This window comes from Trachemys scripta, chromosome 3 (genome assembly GCF_013100865.1).
Source record: "Trachemys scripta elegans isolate TJP31775 chromosome 3, CAS_Tse_1.0, whole genome shotgun sequence".
Classification (NCBI taxonomy): Eukaryota; Metazoa; Chordata; order Testudines; family Emydidae; genus Trachemys; species Trachemys scripta.
In genome coordinates this window covers 162,594,138-162,613,939 of record NC_048300.1, presented here as the reverse complement: position 1 = coordinate 162,613,939, position 19,802 = coordinate 162,594,138, and the positions used below count along the sequence as shown (strand labels likewise).

The 19,802-nt window shown below is 37.6% G+C and overlaps 1 protein-coding gene across 1 annotated transcript in view; it reads right to left on the bottom strand.

Moving 5' to 3' along the window:
• The window catches only part of LOC117875514 (CUB and sushi domain-containing protein 1-like), a 1,845,931-nt gene that overhangs the window by 435,783 nt on the left and 1,390,346 nt on the right, over positions 1–19,802 (bottom strand). The window contains exons 13-17 of the mRNA XM_034766897.1: positions 16,204–16,386; positions 13,020–13,346; positions 11,978–12,172; positions 8,741–8,879; positions 4,037–4,155 (exon numbers count right to left, since the gene is read on the bottom strand). Coding sequence (XP_034622788.1) covers positions 4,037–4,155; positions 8,741–8,879; positions 11,978–12,172; positions 13,020–13,346; positions 16,204–16,386 — 963 coding nt within the window. The remainder of the gene's footprint in view (positions 1–4,036; positions 4,156–8,740; positions 8,880–11,977; positions 12,173–13,019; positions 13,347–16,203; positions 16,387–19,802) is intronic.

Below are 19,802 nucleotides of genomic sequence, written 5' to 3'. Positions count from 1 at the left end.
TGAGGTCTGACCAACAGCGCCAGTGAGCTTTTAAACATCCAAAGGCACATTCTACCACCATTCTGCACTTGTTCAGCCTATAGTTGAACTGCTCCTTACTACTGTCCAGGCTTCATGAGCCCTGGGAGCAAGGGGTAGGCTGGGGTAGGTGCAACCACGCAGTGCTGCCAGCTGGCAGAGCAGCCTGAGGCAGAAGCCTTCAGCTCGTATGACATTCCAGGCAGGACTGAATCTCCATGAGACAAAACTTAAAGAAGAGAATGACCTGGAGTCTCTGGCTCCCATTCAGTGCTCTAAGAGGAGGATGGCCATGTCTGTCCAGGCACCCCTGATCGACCTCACTGAGGAGGATTCCAAGGAGTCCTCCCAGAGCACCAGTACCACATCTACCAGCAGCACCCAGGAGGACCAGAATGGATCCCCCGAGCTCGTTGCTGGGGAGCATGAGAGCAGAGTTGCAGGGGAAGTGGTGGAGCCATACACCATGCCCTGGAGGTTGCTAGGAGCCGGACAGAACCCCTGACCAAGCTACATGTCCGATGAGGACAGGTACCAGTCCTACTGCCCCATCTGCTGCAAAGGCACCCAGAAGGACCAGAACGGATCCCCTGAGCTCATCGCTGGGGAGCAGGAGAGCAGAGTTGCAGGGAAAGTGGTGGAGCCAGACCATGTCCTGGAGGTTGCTAGGAGCTGGGCAGGGAAGACATTCCCAGAACCCCCGGCTAAGCTACATGTCCGACGAGGATCGGTACCAGTCCTACTGCACCGTCTGCTGCGAAGGCAAGGAGCTGCTGTTGTGTAGCAATGTCAGCTGCTGCAGGTGCTTCTGTGTCAAATGCTTGGAGGTCCTGGTAGAGCAAGGTACCGGGCCAAAGCAAAAGAGCAAGAGCCCTAGAGCGGTTACATGTGTCAACCACAGAAGTGCTATGGGGTGTTACAGCACCAGCCGGACTGGAATATACTGCTGCAAGACTTCTTCACCAGCGACAATGGACAGGAATATGATTCACCTAAAATCTAAAAAGGCCTGCACATTTCCCAGAGTCACTACCCTTGATAACAGAACGTCAACGACTGCATTGACTACTTGGATCACAGTAGCCCCCACAGTAGACTTGCCCGCAACAGCAGTGGTGATGGTGAGCTGAGCGGGCTCAATGCTCGCTGTGGTATGGCATCTGCACGGGTAACCCAGGAAAAAAGGCGAGAAACGATTGTCTGCCATTGCTTTCACAGAGGGAGGGGTCACTGACAAAATGTACCCAAAACCACCCGCGACAATGTTTTTGCCCCATCAGGCATTGGGAGCTTAACACAGAATTCCAATGGGTGGCAGAGACTGCAGGAACTGTGAGATAGCTACCCACAGTGCACCGCTCCATAAGTCGATGCTAGCCACGGTAGTGAGGACGCATTCTGCCAACTTAATGTGCTTAGTGGGGACATATGCAATCAACTGTATAAAATTGATTTCTAAAAATTGACTTCTATAACATCGACTTAATTTCATAGTGTAGACATACTCTAAGTTAAATATTTACAGGTACAAAGAGAAAGTCAACTGGGGGATCACTTGCTGTAGCAAGAGAGAAGAAAGCAGCTCCAATGACTGTCATGGGCAGTAAGAAAGAACTGAAGAGGTGGTAGGTCGGCAGGGACCTATATACACCGTCATGAAGGCATGACTCCAGGAGGCTCCACAGCCAACCTGACAGGTATCGCTAGGGGAAAAACCTTCCAACAACTGTGCATGTGGCATGCACATACCTACTTGGAATCAACATGAGCAAACACTCGAAGAAGAACTGGCCTTTAGTTATCCAGATCATCCCTCTTGTCCTTTCTGAATATTGACACAACTCCAGAACTTTTCCAGTCTTTAGGAATCTCCCTAGTCTTGGAAGATGTATTAAAAATGAACATCGGTGGGCCAAGTCTGTTAGGACTTTTAGGGTAAAGTTATCCAGCCTGCTGATTTTAAAATAGTTCTGTCCTGTAAATGTTGTTTAATGACCTCTTTAATTACAAATATATTGAAACACACTTCAACTTCCTCATGTGATATGAATACTTCATCTTCCTTCTTCCCAAATAAAAAACAGAAATAGGTCTTGGAAACTTCTGCCTTTTCTGCATCATTATTAACAGTTTTATCCTCTCCCTCTAGTAATGGGCACATACCATTACTAGGATTTCTTTTGTTCCTCATACATTTTACATTTTTCTTCTTATTATACTTTGCTTTCTTCTTATTGTACTTAGTACTCTGCCAGACATGGATTTCTCCCTGATATCTTTGACTTCCAGTATCCATTTTCTACATCTCATAACTTCTAATTTATATTGATGGCTATTTATTTTCCTGTTTTCCCCCATTTGTTATACAGTTGCTTTTTTATTTCTAATTCAACAACATCACTGCCACTGAACCAGGGTGGCTTTTTAGCCAAATGTGTACTTTTTTGTTTTTCATTTTGGAATCTAAGCTTTTTGATCATCTAATTAACTCTTTTTAAAGCAGTCCAATCATTGTTCTGTCTACATTTTTCTCCCAATGTGTTTTTTCCCATAGTTTCCCTCAGCTTTGTGAAATTAGCCCTTTGACTACTAATTATATTTAATACATATGGGACAGTCCTCTATTTCCCATATCAAATGTATTTAGGTCATGATCACTAGTTCTTTGGCCAGTATTTCCCAAATGATGTGTCCCAACCCACCAGCGGATTTCAGGAAAATTCTAGATGGGGCGTCATGACAAGGGCTTGATTAACCCGACATTGAGCTCTGTCCTTGGCAAACATACACTTCTGTCAGCGTAGTGTGGAGGGAAAGGTCTGGAGGGAGTCGCAATGCCCTGAGCAGCAAGCTAGGCCCAGCATTGCAGGACAAGAGCCTACAAAGTGAGTGTGGGGCAGGCTCGCTCGCCAAACCACCCATTTCATTCACCCATTTTAGGATTATGATGCCAGAGCAGAGGGTACATATATGTAATGGTGAGTCGCAAAAAAAGACCAATGGCAGATTTGGTGGGTTGCCTTAATAAAAACTTTGGGAAACACTGCCTTAGGTAAACATCACTATTCATTCCAGTGATTAATTTACCTTTATCCATTATAATGAGGTCCAAAATAGTTCCATTATGTTGTGAAATTATCACTTTTAATTTTTAGAAACTTTAATAATGTTTTACTCTCTACTGGCTGAGTGAGACTTGCGGCAGGACTCCCAGATGAAGTCCCCTTGAACACAAACGTTCTTTCTACAGATAACAGACAGGTGCTTATGGAGTAAATCAACCTATTTTTAATTTGACTTGGTGATCTGTAACAGACCCCCACTATACCTCCTCCAGGGTTATGTAGTTTAATATACACACATATGTCTCTTTGCTGGATAGAATGCTATACTTGCTTAAGTGTGTATCAACATACCAAATTCTAGTTGCAAAACACAGAACTAATTTGTTAACTACAATACTGTTATTGCATGCAGGGATGTGATACAGGTATGTGATACAGAGAGAAAAATGTTTTACATTACTGACTGCAGCTAAAAGAGTCCACAATCCCTATACTGCAACACACTGGAGAATGTTTCAAGCATGAAATTTTGGAATTGATCCATGTAGCATTCAAAAGTTACAAACAGAGAAATGTCATCAATTTGATTGTAAGCCCTTGCTACACTTAACCCAAAATGTATATTTTAATTGTGCTCTGAATTAGCCACTGGTGTTATTTTAATCTTTTTTCCTCATCCTGCTGCATCTCTATCTTTCTTCAAAATAAATTATAACATTCATAAACCACAAATATCTGACAAGGCTAGTACCAACAGTGTGTTTCAGGTCTGTCACTCTTAAAAGGAAACTTTTTTATTCCTCTTTTCAAAAGTTTTAACACAACAAAGTATTTATTTGGGGGAAATTAATTATGGATTTCCTTCTTCCACAGATTAAAAAAAATCAGTTTAATTCTGTCTGAAGCAGAGATATATTGTTCTGTACATTTTCAATTTCATATTATATTCTTACCTTTGCCGTGTGATACTTCAATAGTCCAAGTGCAGTTTAAAGAGTTTGGATAAAAATCAGGAAAACCTGGTGACAGAATGGTTCCACTCTTCCCATGAATATAGCCACCACATAGAGCTTAACAAGAAAGAAAGAAAGAAAGAAAGAAAGAAAGAAAGAAAGAAAGAAAGAAAGAAAGAAAGAAAGAAAGAAAGAAAGAAAGAAAGAAAGAAAGAAAGAAAGTCATTATATTGGACACTCTGCTGCAGAGACTAAAACTCAGATACCGTTATTGGACATTTCTGCTTGATAAATTTATCAATACAGTGACCCAGAGACAAATTATGATTTATTTTAAGATAGTTATTTCTCAATGCACAGTAGAATATCAACAGATGTAATACATGCATGCTTGCATTAAGACACAAAGTTACCAGAGAGTGACTGGCTTCCTTGGTAACCCTTCTGGGAGAGGTGTCTTAGCATGAATGTTTGGGCATGGAATGGATTGTAGGAAAATGCAAATTGAAGAAATGGGTTTTACATTTTAGAGAGCACAGTTAAGTTGAACAGTGATAAGGACAAGGATAATTACTGTACTGTAGGATAACAAATATGGCAACTGTTATCTTTTAATATAGGTGGAGTACAGTATCAAGCATAACAAAAACGCACAAGAATACCAAACAACAGGTGCACCATACTGTGACATGAACCAATGAGGAATAGGATGGTCCTTATCTTCAGCATGACCTAGTTCAGAGTATGAAACTTTTCACATATAGTTTTAATGGATAATATACTTAAAGGGAAGAGTACTTCAGGCAGTTTGTATCACATTAAAACTTTTACAACTTTCTTCAGAAAAATAATATGCCTTTACGCCTTTTCCCTCCATGTGCTGCAGAAAAAAAGATAGATATGGAGATTTTTCCACTTTTTCCAGAAAAGTGAATAGTGCCATCATCACTAAGTTATTTGTAGCTGAATACACTGGTCTACAATTTTTGAGAGGTCGTCTGCTTCAGAGATAAAATGTGCTATTTATTATGTATTTTGATGTGCTGAATTCAAATATGACAATTAAAACAACTGATTGGCTTATGAACTAGGAAACCTGAACCTTGTACATGTCAGTTTGAGAGCATTCATGTAGAAACAGATGTCTGTCATATTGTAAGATTTATATTTTGTGGCCAGGTATGAAAAATATACGATAACTGACATTTTATGTAACTCTCCTATGGAGATGATTGGTTTAATCTCTGGGGGCAAGAAACCCTGTCTTCCTGTACAAAAGAACATGGTTTTTGAAAGCAAATATCCTCCAACTGTCTTAACAAAATGAGAAACACATCTAGAGTGGCCCAGGGAGAACGAAAACTGAATTCTTGTTGTTACAGAGGACTGAAAATAAGGAATGTGTAGTATTGTGTTAACCGAGCAAATGAGAATAATACTCTTTTTTGTAAATTGTTTTAATTTAACAAGTAACCAAAAATTATGTTTTGTAGGTAATGATGGTATAACAAGAACAAACTTCCCAGTCAGACCCATTATACTTTATATATCTATTAGTATGAATGTATGAATCCATTAAAAACTATCCCTCACACAAAAAAATCAGCAAAAGGCAAAGGATATTTAGGTCTTAGCTTAGTTTTCTCTTACCACTCAATTTATATTTCTTACTTTTCAGAAGCCCATAAAAAGAGGAACAAACTCATTCAGAATTAAAGGAGTCTCTATGTTTTCCTAACTGTCACAAAGGTAAGTAAATGACTGTCCTGAGCCTCTGAGAGGTTGTCTTTACTGCAGAGTTAACTTGGTCTCCTACTCAGATGTTGCCTTTCATCTATCCCTGCCCCCTACACAAAACTCTCTAATCCAAGTTCAGTGGTGTTTTCAACCCAGGCTGTCTGGTGCTGGATGCTAAAACCCAGGTGATGCTTTAATTTGGGCTGGTAATCCACAAGTCACCTATGTGTTAGTATTGTGCCTCCCCACAATTTACCCCGTGGTGCTGACAGACCAGGTGCCAGCTCATGCCAAGGCCCATAGGACTCACTGAACACAGACAAATACATAGCTGGAAATAAGTCACCTATGTGTTAGTATTGTTAAAACAGATATTACAGTTATAAGAATATGTTTAGTGTTTCAACTTTATGAAATGTTTGTAGGATGCTGCAGGCATTAATCTTTCTTATAACATCTGCGCCCCATGTTTTTAGGTCATATTTAAATGTTTGCTCTGTAACTTTAAAAGTGTTTGCTCCAAAACTGTAAACCCCACAGTCAGGAGACGAGCATTACCAAGTGCAAAATACTAGTTATTGCCTATTCAACAAAAGAAGGCCCATAGACACGAGAAAAGCCATTGTCCCAGAAGGACAGACAAGTTTCCCATAGTTCATTGGGAAATAATCTAAATGTCTCAGGTTATTGCAGCATAAGAACCACGGCATAAGTAATTAGCAATGCACCAGTGGGCACAGCAAAATGATCTGCCTGCCACTCATCACACTAAGACATATAATAGCTGAGTNCTGGATGCTAAAACCCAGGTGATGCTTTAATTTGGGCTGGTAATCCACAAGTCACCTATATGTTAGTATTGTTAAAACAGATATTACAGTTATAAGAATATGTTTAGTGTTTCAACTTTATGAAATGTTTGTAGGATGCTGCAGGCATTAATCTTTCTTATAACATCTGCGCCCTATGTTTTTAGGTCATATTTAAATGTTTGCTCTGTAACTTTAAAAGTGTTTGCTCCAAAACTGTAAACCCCACAGTCAGGAGATGAGCATTACCAAGTGCAAAATACTAGTTTACCATAAGAGGTGTTATTGCCTATTCAACAAAAGAAGGCCCATAGACACGAGAAAAGCCATTGTCCCAGAAGGACAGTCAAGTTTCCCATGGTTCATTGGGAAATAATCTAAATGTCTCAGGTTACTGCAGCATAAGAACCACGGCATAAGTAATTAGCAATGCACCAGTGGGCACAGCAAAATGATCTGCCTGCCACCCATCACACTAAGCCATATAATAGCTGAGTCTGAAAAAGCTGATGGCCAGAAAACAGAAAAAAAAAGATCTATGCCATCTTTACCAAAGAAAAGTATAATATTCAAAAAGAAGACAACTGTTATTTTTCTTGTCACAATACCCAATGTAAGGATATTATTTTCTCCTTATTGGGGATCAGAAAGAGAGAGAGAGAGAAGCTATATGACACATATACCAGCTACTCAAACACAGCCTCTCTCCAATATCATTTATGTTGTTTTGATTTTCGTTTGGCTGATCAGTGGGATCGGTCTATTATTTTATTCTGAATCATTAATTTATAGATCTATCTATGTTGCAACACACTAACAGTTGTGTATTTGGGAAGCTAGTCATAAAGAGGCTGGATGAGTCCTGTGTCAGCTTGTGCTGCTGAGGGTGTTGGCATTCATGATTCCCTGCATCATAGCTTCTCCTGTTTTTGATTTGCTGTATTGTGCCTAGCCCCTTCAGAGGATGGCATCCTGAAAGGAACTCGTTATCCTTCACTCATATTCAGAATGAAAGACAAATCAGAATTTCCAGGCCAACTCATTCTGAACATATAATCAGCCAATGATTTTTCATTGCCCTTGCAGGAGTTACTAAGAAGACCTGAACTGCAGAAGGTTTCACTATGAAACAGTAAGTTGGAGTATCCAATCCTTTGCTGCTATCTCTGAACTCTGGGCTGCTAAGGTGCATTTGATCTGGCAAAATCAAAACCACCAGTGAGCTTATTTACATATCAAATGCTGTTCTCACTGTCAGAAGGGCTAGAGAATTTTATTTTGGTAACTGAAGGTGTGGATTGTAAGACTTACAGTAAAATATAAAATCCTCTATTTTCCAAATCTAGAGAAAATACTTAAATTACCTATAAAATTTATACTTTTGCCTTGTTAGATACTGATCTTATTAATCTATGAACAATTTATTAACCTTAGATGATATCAGTATGGCAAGATTATTTTTTTAAGAAGTACTAAGGTTTTCCAACTGAGTCTTGTTCTGTTTGGGCAGCAAAGACTAAATGAACAAGCAACATATCTTTGTTACCCTTCTTGGAGTTCAATAGTTATTACAGCACTTGTGTTAGGCAGAAAGAGTAAGAACCTTGACAGGAAACAGACTCAATTATGCTATCATTAACTTCCAAAAGCATAACAGTTGTAAAGAAACTCTATACGAAGAATTAGAGGTCTTTAATTGTAAATCTGCCAGGAAGACTGACCCGTCATCTAAACTAAACTAAAACTAAACTTTACCATTAAAAAAGAAGAGAGTGCCTAGACCAAAAATAGTGATTTACAACTTGAACCTTCAAGGAAAGGGGATCAAATTTTTCTCCCAGTAATGCTGGTGTAAAGTTGGAGTAGCTCAGTCAGATGCTCTGCTCTTGCTTGTACCATTATAAATCCAATGCTACTTGCTTGATTTCAAGAGATTTACATTGGCACAAATGAGAGCAGAATTTGGTACAGTGCATGTGTGTGTGTCTACTGAAAGTTCACAATTCTTAAATCAGAGCACAAAATCAGAGATTTCTACTAGGAGCAGCTAATGCAGTGTTCCTCCATATCCCCCACTGCTTTCCTTTTGCTTTCAACATGTGTGTGCTGTGTTTGTGTTGAGATAGGTCTTGTTGTTTGACTTCTCTCTTGTTCTCACCTGTCAAAGGTGATCTTAATAGAATGTCCTGGTCTTGCTTCAATCACCCATTCACAATTTAGCGAGTCCTTGTAATATCCTGGCCATCCTGGTGGCAAGATAACCCCGTTCGATCCTGTCAAATGTCCACCACATGGTGCTGGGAAATAAAAGCATATATATGTAGTGAAATATATACCTATAAATTACAGTTAAATGGGCTGATAAATCACACACACATACACACACACACTGTTTAGTTAACTGTTAAGAAAATCTGAAAAGCAAGAATAAATGACATGTATTATATGAGAAAAGTAATCCTGCTTACTTATTTTTTTATAAAGAGCCCACACCCCTCTCTCTGAATGGCATAATTCCTGACATCATGTCTTGTCAGAGCTCATTTAGGACTTGATTCTTCAAACCTTTCTGAGTAGTAGGTGGAGTAGGACATTACTTCATAAATAGTGATTTTGTTCGACTATGCACCATAGGTTTGTGTGGAATGGTACACAGATAAAAGAACAAGGACTCACAATTTATGGGACTGATTCTGCCACCTTTGTTCATACTGAGTAGTACCTTATTGGGTGCGTAATAATTGAAGTCAGTAGAACTGCTTGTCTTAAAGATCTTATAAAAAGGTCTGGAAGCAGTGTAACAGGGCTCTAAAAACCTCAGATCCAGACAGGGGAGAAATGCCCCAGCACAGGAACTGAGGAAGAAGTTGTAAGGCAGTCTTCTAAAAACCCCTCCCAAGCTGTGCGGTAGAGTACGTATTAGGGGTGAGGCTGGGGGCAAGAGAAGCTTATCAAGAGTGGATCACAGCACACAGCTCTGGGGAGATTCCAAGAGCCACTGAAGCCCATAGTAATCAGGGGATAGGCTGCCATAATTTAGATATGCTATCCCAGGGCTGTTTATGTTACACCAAGGGCCAAGGAGCTGCCCAGGATTTGGAGGGTATTAAAGATGACTTAAAGGCACCTTAGCTCCACCTCCCTCTTGACTGAGAGTTCTGTGATGCACTGTGCAAAATCTTACTCCAAGTCTTCAGTCTCTTCAAACGGTGCCAGGAACACCAATAATGCCATATACAAATTAATAATAATATGAAGCTATGACAAGTGAATTAATGGTCATATCTTTACTATATTGTTTGTAACAGAAACTGAATTCACAAGGGATTATTCTGATTTTACTCAAGATTTATTCTAGTATAGTTTTACTGATCTCAGTACAGTTTTCCCTGAATTACATTAGTTCGAATAAGTACAGATTCAGGCCCATGGATGAAATATTAGCTAGCAGAATGTTACTAGTCTGTACTCTCTTAAAGCTGACAAAAAGTGCAATTTATCCTATATTCTTTTTAAAAAATCAATTTAGTCTTATTAAAACTTTGTTGATCTGCACCAGATAATGCATTGTCCTATGCAGAAGAACTTTTCACACATCACTTATTACGATGATTGCTAAATGTGCTTGAAAGCAGAACATAACAGAGTAGCTCAATCAAGTCATGGGCATGCACAATCAGACCAGATTATCTCCAAACTAGCCTGAAACAATGGACACTTGGTTTATAACTACCATCAGAAAAGAGAAACCTTTTGTCAGAAAAAAAAAAATCTACACTAAGAAATAGCTTTTCAATAAATGACATTTTTATTTTAAGTTGAAAGAACTGCACTTACTGAAAAACTATTAGTCTTTTAGATTGATGAATTAAGACCCTAATCCTGTTCCTATTGAAATCAATGACAAATGTCCTACAAGATTCAGTGGGAGAAGGATAAAACCCTACAGATGTATGTCCTTAAAGACAATTATTTCAGTATTTGTTTCTCACTGCTCATTCTTTCCCTGTGCTCTCAACATGGTTTCTTTGCTTGTGCACCTATGAAAACTTTCTAATGAAGTTTTACTAAGAGGATATTGAATCCTGAACCAATTATGTGTATAGAATTTAAAAATCAGAAAACTTTGTTTGATGAAGAAACCCCCTCGGAATAGACTGTTCTTGCTCTAGGCAAAAACTGCTCCATTGAGCAATTGATTACATGGTCCTATTAAGATTATGAATCTTGCTAGTGCAGCATTTAAGCTTACATCTAACACATCTTAAATTGCTGCCAGCTTTTCTCAGTATCTCTAAATTTCTTAAAAATGCACACTATCTTTCAAGAAATGAATTCTTGCACAGCCAGAATACTGACAGAAATATGGGCCAGATCCTTAGTTGGTGTAAGTCAGTGTAGCTTCACTGACATCAATAGAACTATGATGATTTACACCACGAAGGTCTAGCCCTATATCTACAAAAATATATCAGTGAGTATCTGGAACTATCTGAGGTCAGAGGCCATGCAACTTCTTGACCATAATGTTTACATAAGAAAAATAGTTACTTGCTTCTTGGCTTAAGTTTGTGTAATGCCCTGCCACTTAGCCATTAGAAAATAATGGATTTGGCCTATTATGACCATTATATTTCTATATTATATTTGGCACAGCACAGTGAGATAGTATTCTGTATATCTGATCTAATTAATATCTTTTCCTAGGCAAGGCTAAGAAAACAAAGTTGGAATTTTCAGGCCAAGTAATTTTGGAGACATAATGAACATTTAGGAATTTCTCTCTCTCTCTCTCTCTCTCTCTCTCTCTCTCTCTCTCTCACACACACACACACACACACACACACACACACACATTTTCAAAGTACCAGTATTTTAAAAATGTATTTTTCTTGGAATTTTGGTAAAAATGAAGGAATCTGCCCCATGACATCATGTGACATTCAAAATTTCAGGGGGATATGTTTGTTTTGGGGAAGTTATAGGTAGAATATACAAATCAGGCTTATAATAGGAAGCTAGCTTCAGTCTAAACTATAGGGCAGCTACCACCATTCCATTATATGCCATATATATCTAAATTACCATATCCTTTCACTAGCCATAACTCACAGCTAATAGACAAAGGTGGTGGTCAAAACTTCAACACATTTACAGCAAAAAGTTTTCAAGTGATACTCTATTCTTTGAAAGATGTGTATATTGTCTTGAGATATTACATGCTATTCTCTATTCACTGAAACTATTGTAAAAAAAAAAAAAAAAAAAAAAAAAAAGAGTGATAAACAAAAACCAAAACAGTCTTGATAATGTTCTAAATGTGAAAAGGCAATAAAAAATAAAATAGTTATACTATGTAAGACAGTAACTATAAAAGAAGGAGTGTGTACCTTACCTTCACAGCGTGGGACAGTGGAGCTCCACACAACATTTCCATCCTGCATAATGCAGGTTATGGACTCAGAGCCTTGGGTTTTAACAAAGCCGTCATCACAGTGAAAAGAAACAGAACTTCCCAGAAGGAATCTATCTCCAAAACGTCTTCCATTTATGGGAATTCCAGGATCATGGCACTCATTCTGACCAAAGGCTGATTTAAAAAAAAAAAATAGAACAAAAGCACTAGATTACTTGTGCAAAAATGACATCAAAAATTCTACATTAAATCTACCCACTTTAACACAAAGTACACTTAAAATAGGTGGGATTTTTTTTAATGTGTATTTAGTGCTTGGCAAGGCACCATATTGAAAGCCTTTAGACTGATTTATCCATAGGACAGGAAAAATCACAGGCTGCAGGAGAACAAGCCTTACTGCCAATTTACCTCCGACCTAAGTGGAACATCCCTTGGAGTAAGAGGGAAGTCTCCATGCCTACTCTATCCTTACCTCACCCAAAACTTCCAAAAGGGCCAGTAGTTTATAGCAAGTGTGGCAGTGTTACTTACAAGACAGCATCTGTTATCAGACATCACATCAAAGAGCATCCTAGACTTAGGCACTTCAATAGATATATGAAGGAGGGGTTACCAAGTAACAGATTCAAGTATACATTTTTACACACATCATACTAGTTTCTTATTTTCAGTATATTTCAAATTAAGAGTTATTGGTTCTGAGCTGATTATATAGTAAGAGTAAACAAACAGAGATTACACAGAATGTTGGAAAACTAACTGAAAACAGTAAATCTTCAGTGAAAGAGTAAGGGTGTCATATCTATGTTATATAGATACTATAACTTTTGCAATTTACATAAAAGACTAAGACCTCATATATCTTAAAATCACACATACAGTGGTTTTCCTTCGGAAATTTAATTATTTGTTGGTCTAAACACACACATTCTTAATTCATCTTTGTATTATTGTGACCAAAGAAAGGGTTTAATTAAAATGTTATATTTAATATCAAACTAGACAAACAGGTGCTTACTTGTATAAGTGATATTAAAGCCTCTTCCAGTGGTAGAGTGATCTGACTGAAATTCAAGTCTTACTATGTGCCCACTGCTAGCCAGCTGGGAAGGGACCTCATTGCCAGAAAAAGTGCCAAGAGCTGGTAAATCAGAAATCCCATCATCCTTCACTGAAAGGTAGTCAAACTGAGGCTCCACATCAAAATCATTGAAAATTAGATGAATCCTGCTTCCTGGCTCCGAAATAATCAACCACACACAGTTCATGTTGTTCCCATATTCCTCAGGGTAGTTTGGTGAAAGAATAATTCCAGATGGTGTAGTAAAGTTGAAGAAGCATGAGACTAAGAGAGACAATAATAGACTCTCAAAATAACATTTAGCAATAATACAAAACATGTTTCTTTTTACTTTTGTTTTCTGTGGAAAATGGATGGCTTTGAAGATTGGGCTAACAAATCGTGACTCTTGCTAGCTGGAGCTTGTAATGTGATCATGTTTAATAATGTCAGACTACTTCCCTGGTCTAGCATTTATTTCAGCCTTTTTATGCATTTATGATTTTTTAGTTCCTCACATGTGGCTACATGACACTATCAGATCTTTCAAGTTATTTATTGTTAGAAACACAAACAGAATCCATTTCAAGAGAGTACATAACAATAGTGTTGTGAGCTAAGTGAATGTGCATAAAAGTAGTGGAGTCTGGATGCATGTCTGCTGGTTTGAGAGTAGTAATGGAATTTGTGTGAACACTCCTGTGACAATCAAAAATGACATGTGGAGCCAATTTGTACCAGTAAAGCATAAGCTCATGTTGCAGATACTGTAAGTCTCCACTTGTGTGAGGTGGTGGTCTAAAAGGTTCCAAAGAAGAATGCTCACTAACTAAGAATGCTCATGTCTACACTAGCGAGCTCACAGTGGCATAGCTGTACCAATGCAGCTGTGCTGCTGTAAGATCGCTCATGTATCCTCCTGTCAACATAATAAAACCACCTCAACTCTCCCATCGACATAATAAAACCACCTTAATGAGTGGCGGTAGCTATGTTGGTGGGAGAAGTTCTCCTGCTGACAGCGCTGTGCACACTACCATTCATGCCAGCAAAACTTCTGTCACTCAGGGGGTTGTTTTTTCACAACCCTGGGTGATATAAATGTTGCCAGCATAAGTGGTAGTGTAGACATGGCCTAATCCACTTCTCAAACAAAGGCAATATATGCTCACCTCTACTATTGGCCAACTCTGGTAAATGGTACAAGTGGGAGAAAAGGAGTGAATCATGATTCTATTTCATTCTTACACTTTTGGGATGGCTTACACTCCAAACACCAGAAACCAGGGCCAATTCCCAGTATTCAGAGTTGTGGTTGGTATCTGAGCAGTGGGAACATAGAGTAAGAGGAGGGTTCATTGCACCCCACACAAGGGCTGGACCTTTTCTATCCCTTACCATGTTTCAAATTGAAATCAATGTTTTGACTGTTTAATAATACATTTTCTCTTGTCTTATAGGACTTAAATAACTTGTTTTGAAAATGTTGTTTCCAAGAGTTAAAATGTTAAGCTAAACTGATTATTGAAATGAAAAGTGCTATTACACTTTTGTGTAAATGCATGTATCTGTGTATATATATTCATACACACACACACACACACACACACACACTGATTCTCAAAAGGCTGCTTCACTCTTCTGCACAACCCATTTGTTCCAAAGAGTACTGCATATGCAAATTATATCAGCTGAATGCACAACTAATAGAATCTGTCACCTGTGCATGTCCTCTGACCTGTGGAGGAACATTGGGGGAAAAAGGGTGAATGCATGCGCAAAGTTGTGCGCACACAATTGGAGGTCTGTTGAAGCAACAGTGAAAACCTGGCCCACTGTATATAGCAGAGTTAGAAAAATAAAAAAAATAAAAAAGCCTGATCTCAATTTTAAAGCAGCTTGTAATTTTAAATACATCTTATTTTTAAAAAGAAAACTGCAAGATTACTCATTTGTGAACTATGAAAACCCAGATTTGCATCAGTTTTCATGTTTTCTGAATATTTGGTGAACCATCACTCTCACCATTACTAAAAGTAGGCATGTTTTTTAAAAGGAAAAATTGCAAAAATCCACTTCTTCTACCCTCAATAATTATAATTAAATTATTTAAATAACCTATTTGTCTCAAACATAAATTTTATAATTTTTGAAACACACAGACAAGGAAAGATAAAATAACTAGATGCATTTTAAAGCAAAGTTATTTATGACCCTAGTGTGGAAGTAGTTACACCAATATAAATCTGTTTATACCAGCATAGCTTACTCATATACGAAATGGGGAATAAGTACACTGGTAAAACAGTACTAAGGATTGTACTGGTATTACTATTTCAGTAAAACAAAAATCTCACCCCTAACCAACACAGTTAACCAACCTGTACAAAAACTGTGTGTAGACCAGTGTTAGCAACACAAGCCCCATTAACTTTGGGAATTGTGCTCCAAAGTGCTTTTGAAAATGCCCCCAACTGATAAATCCCTGTGCTACTTGTAAAACTGCAAGAAGGTGTTCATTTTCTAAAAATGGTGAAGATAGATAAAAAGCATAATTTACCTGCCCACTTGCAAAGATTTACTCTGTTTTACTTCTGAATTATATAAACTGACATAATTTAAATCCATCCAAAGTGCAAACTTGACTATAAATATTTTTTATTGGCTAAAAGAAATAAAATCACATCCACTGATCTTGCCTATCATGTTCTTTGCTCGATAACCTCATATTCCTTAAATTATTATACAACCTTATTAAGTTGTTAAAAAAAGAAAGACTTTACTGATGTGTATATGCAGAGTACTTCACCCTGCCAGAATCACTAGATACGTGCTATGATATCCTACTGAACACTTATGTGCTATTAGCAATCTCTCAATTAGGGTTTCATTCAACTCACATTTACATTAAAAGTATTAAATGTTTCAATTAAATACAAAATGAAGGAAAGAAATCTAAAATGGCTCTACGTGATGTTCCTTGTAAATGAGCTACTACTAAGCTATCTAGTATAGTTATCACTGAACACATCTTCAAGGTCTTTTGAAATGTTTCCCTGCTGGTGAGTTGCAAATGCCAAAAAAAGGAATAGGCTTAGGTCAAGAATTTAGTAGAAAGAAAAAAAATCAAAGCAATTCTTACAAACACAGCTGGGTTTGTTGCCAGACCACTGGTTATTTTGTTGGCATGTGATCATTCTCTCTCCCACAAGTTCAAAAGCTGCCTGACATTCAAAGGTAAGTGTGTCTCCATGCAGAAAACTACTGCCAGTCCTTTTTCCATATGATGGTATTCCTGGGTCTCCACAACCTCCTTTCTCAATTTCTGAATTTGGAAGAGATAAACAAAATATTGAATCTAAACATATATTTGCATATCATGCATATTTCAATACCAGAAATGGCTTCAGACATTTAGCAGTATGTCCAGAAATAACATTTAAAAATAATAATAGACCAAAAGTTAAATTTTCAAAAGCACATAGTGACATGACTTAGGATCTAATTGAAAGTCAATGGAAATGGGAATTAGGTGTTTTTGAAAATTTTATCCCAAATAATCAAAACCGATTGCATTAACTGATATTACAATCCCTTTAGGAGTGATGTGACTGTGAAAAGTAGATAGGACATCTTCTTGTTCAGCAGATCTGCTTACCAAGCTCAATCCGGCATCACTGAAGTGAATAAATTGTTCTCCCACTGATTTCATAAGGGAAAGGATTGTGGCCTTTGCTTCCCATTATGTATATTCACTTCCTTGAGACAAAAGAGGTTTCACCACTTTTACTCCTGGTAGCAATTCATCCAATACAGTCAAAGAGATGGATTATATTCTGTTTTGTGCAGCATAGAATTTAAATAGCAATTCTTTCAAACTGTGGGACCATATTTACACCTGTGTAATCCTGGTTATATCTGAGGACAGAATTTAAAACCACAGCAGTTGCTGTGATATAACCATGGATAAAAGTGGGGCTGCAGATTCAGTGATGATGATTTAGCAACAAAGAATACATCTTGACTCTCAAACCCCAATTTCAGTTTGCAGGGCTGTTAGTAACAGTATTAAAAAATAAAAACAAAAAGCATTTTACTGGACAGTCCAAGAAGCTTGCTATGTAATCAATGAAACACAATAAAGCTGAAACCCAATAATAATATGTTATACTCTAAAAAGTAGAACCACAATATTTTCCAAATACAACCAAGTACACTGGAAATAGAACAATATTTTAAATGATGGTTCCTATTAAGATCAAATGTCAATTTTGAGTAGTCATAAATATTATAATTAAAGGCATGCTGAGGATTAACCAATACTGATGTCGGATGAAGCTAAACATCAAATATGTTTGTAACTATCAGCTAGTAATTAATACAGAAATATTTTCTTATGAAACCTATGTTAAATGAGAACATTAGATGCATAAAATAGAAATATTAAATAATGAGAGAAGTAGTATTACAATACAGTAACTAAAATGATTGTTATTGACAACTAATGCCCAATTCTATCTACACCATTAAACTAAAAGGGAATTTTGCCACTGATTTTGGATGGACCAGGAGCAAGACCTATGTAATATCTTGCTCCTTCCATGGGGGGTTGTGGAAGTAGAGCAGGGCCTGACAGGGATTGGAAGGGGATTTAAATGCAAACAATCTCTTCTGTGAGAAGAGTCAGGCTAACTGTAACCCTAATAACGCGAGATTTTTAGAAGCGAGGATTGTGTGAAGCGAGTGGGAAAGAACTGTGTGAGAAGTTTTTGCGACCTTGTGTAGATAATATGGAATGTAGACTAGAGTCTAAATAAGTGAGAAAAATAAGATATCAGGATGACCTATGTATAAACAAAATGCAGCTGTTGCTTATTATTGTATGTAACAAAAGGTATAAATGCTTGCTGTAATTGTTTACCTATAGAGAGACCTGTATAGTTCTCTCCCTCCACGAAATTGCTAGAGATAATAAAGTATCTGACTTTGCTGCACGCAACCAAAGAGTGAGAACTGTGTTTTTCTCCGACAATACATAAAGTAAACTTTTTTGTTACATCCATAACAAATGAAATCCTGGCCTCAGTGAAGCCAATGGCAAAACTCCTCATTTCAACAGGGCAGGGTTTTACCTAAGGGTCTTTATAAGAAATGTTATCAGGGATAACAACAAACTTCCACCCTCATTGAATATTATTAAATATTACTGATTCTCCAAACTCTCTTAAAAAGATGGCTATTGTCAAATACTGCTAAATCTACCATGTGTTAAACCCCAACAGCTTGGATATATGATGACATTCTCCTTCTCCAACAGAAATGTTTAATATGCAAAAGTTCGTCAGGTATGATTTATTACCATAGGAGTAGTCAATCCACTATGTTTAAAGCCTTTACAGCATCTATGATCAGATTGCTGACAAATACGCAGAAATGTCTGACATACAAATCACCAGAGTACATGTAGTTCATCAGCAAAGGGGGATTTTTACATATTTTCCTGGCAATTGCAAGATTAAACTTTGGAGAGAAAAAAAAGCATCAGCAGCAGCTCCATTGAGGAGCTCTAAGTAGTTTTGAAATCAGCTGCTGTATGTAAAAAAAAAAACCTCATCTGTATCACTAGAAAGCTAAATCACACCAGAAGCCAGCATTAAAAGAATGTTCACCTTTTGTGACTGGTACATGAATATATATAAACAGTTATAAATGAGGAACTGCACCTCTTTAAAAACTGGTAATACCTACAACAAATGCCATGACCACTGATCCACTAAATCTTTGTTACAAGCAGTTGTACACTATAATATAACCTGACAATGCTAATGAGAGTCAACACATTTTAATGGTAAACGGACATGAATAATCAATACAGAATTATTATAGCCTGCAGTAGAGTAGAAGCTAAAGGCTCAGTTCAAGATATGGCTTTGCAATGAATTATCCTAAGCACTACATTCCAAAAACTCTATCCTGCCTTGGGGCAAATCAGAGCTGTATTGCCTCAGAAGGAGCTCTAGAAGCACAACTCCTGCTGGAGCTTCACAGAAGCACAGCTGATGATTCATTCCTTAAGAGATTGCTGTGAGTTCTCCCTTCCATGTCCGACCAACTTTGCATTACCCAAATTGAACAGATATCAGAGAACTGGGGCAGAGAACTAAGATTTTCACAGATGCTACACAGAGTTAACTTCTTAAATAGTAAATGTCTTTCTTTTTGTAACAAAGATAGTGCATTATATCTTCACCACATGGCTAGACAGAATGCTGAGTGATGGGGTTAGATATTCAGCATCTCATTTATTATATGTTTACTCTTATAATCAACTTTTTATTGGAAGATTAATTTGTTAAACACACAAAATGAGTACTGTCATTAATTTAGGTGATGGCAAAGGAGTGCCTGGCTTTTTCTAAGATATCATTACCTATGCCTTCACGCTGGAAGCAGGTGAAATTGTTTTGAGTGACTCATCCTTTACTTGACATGGGTAAGAAGAGGGCTCTACAATAAAGTGAGTTTTCACATAAGAATATGTGAAGATGCAGAAGGGACAAAGAAGAACAGGACTACCTAACGTAACAGGCATACTTTGCGCATACATACACAAATTACCTTTCAACCAAGAATGCCTAATTCTGTAGAAGCAATTAGATGTGGGTGCAAATATGATTTAGGTTTTTTATGTATATATTTATTTTAGTACCTGATTTGCAGACAGAAACGGACAGATACCTA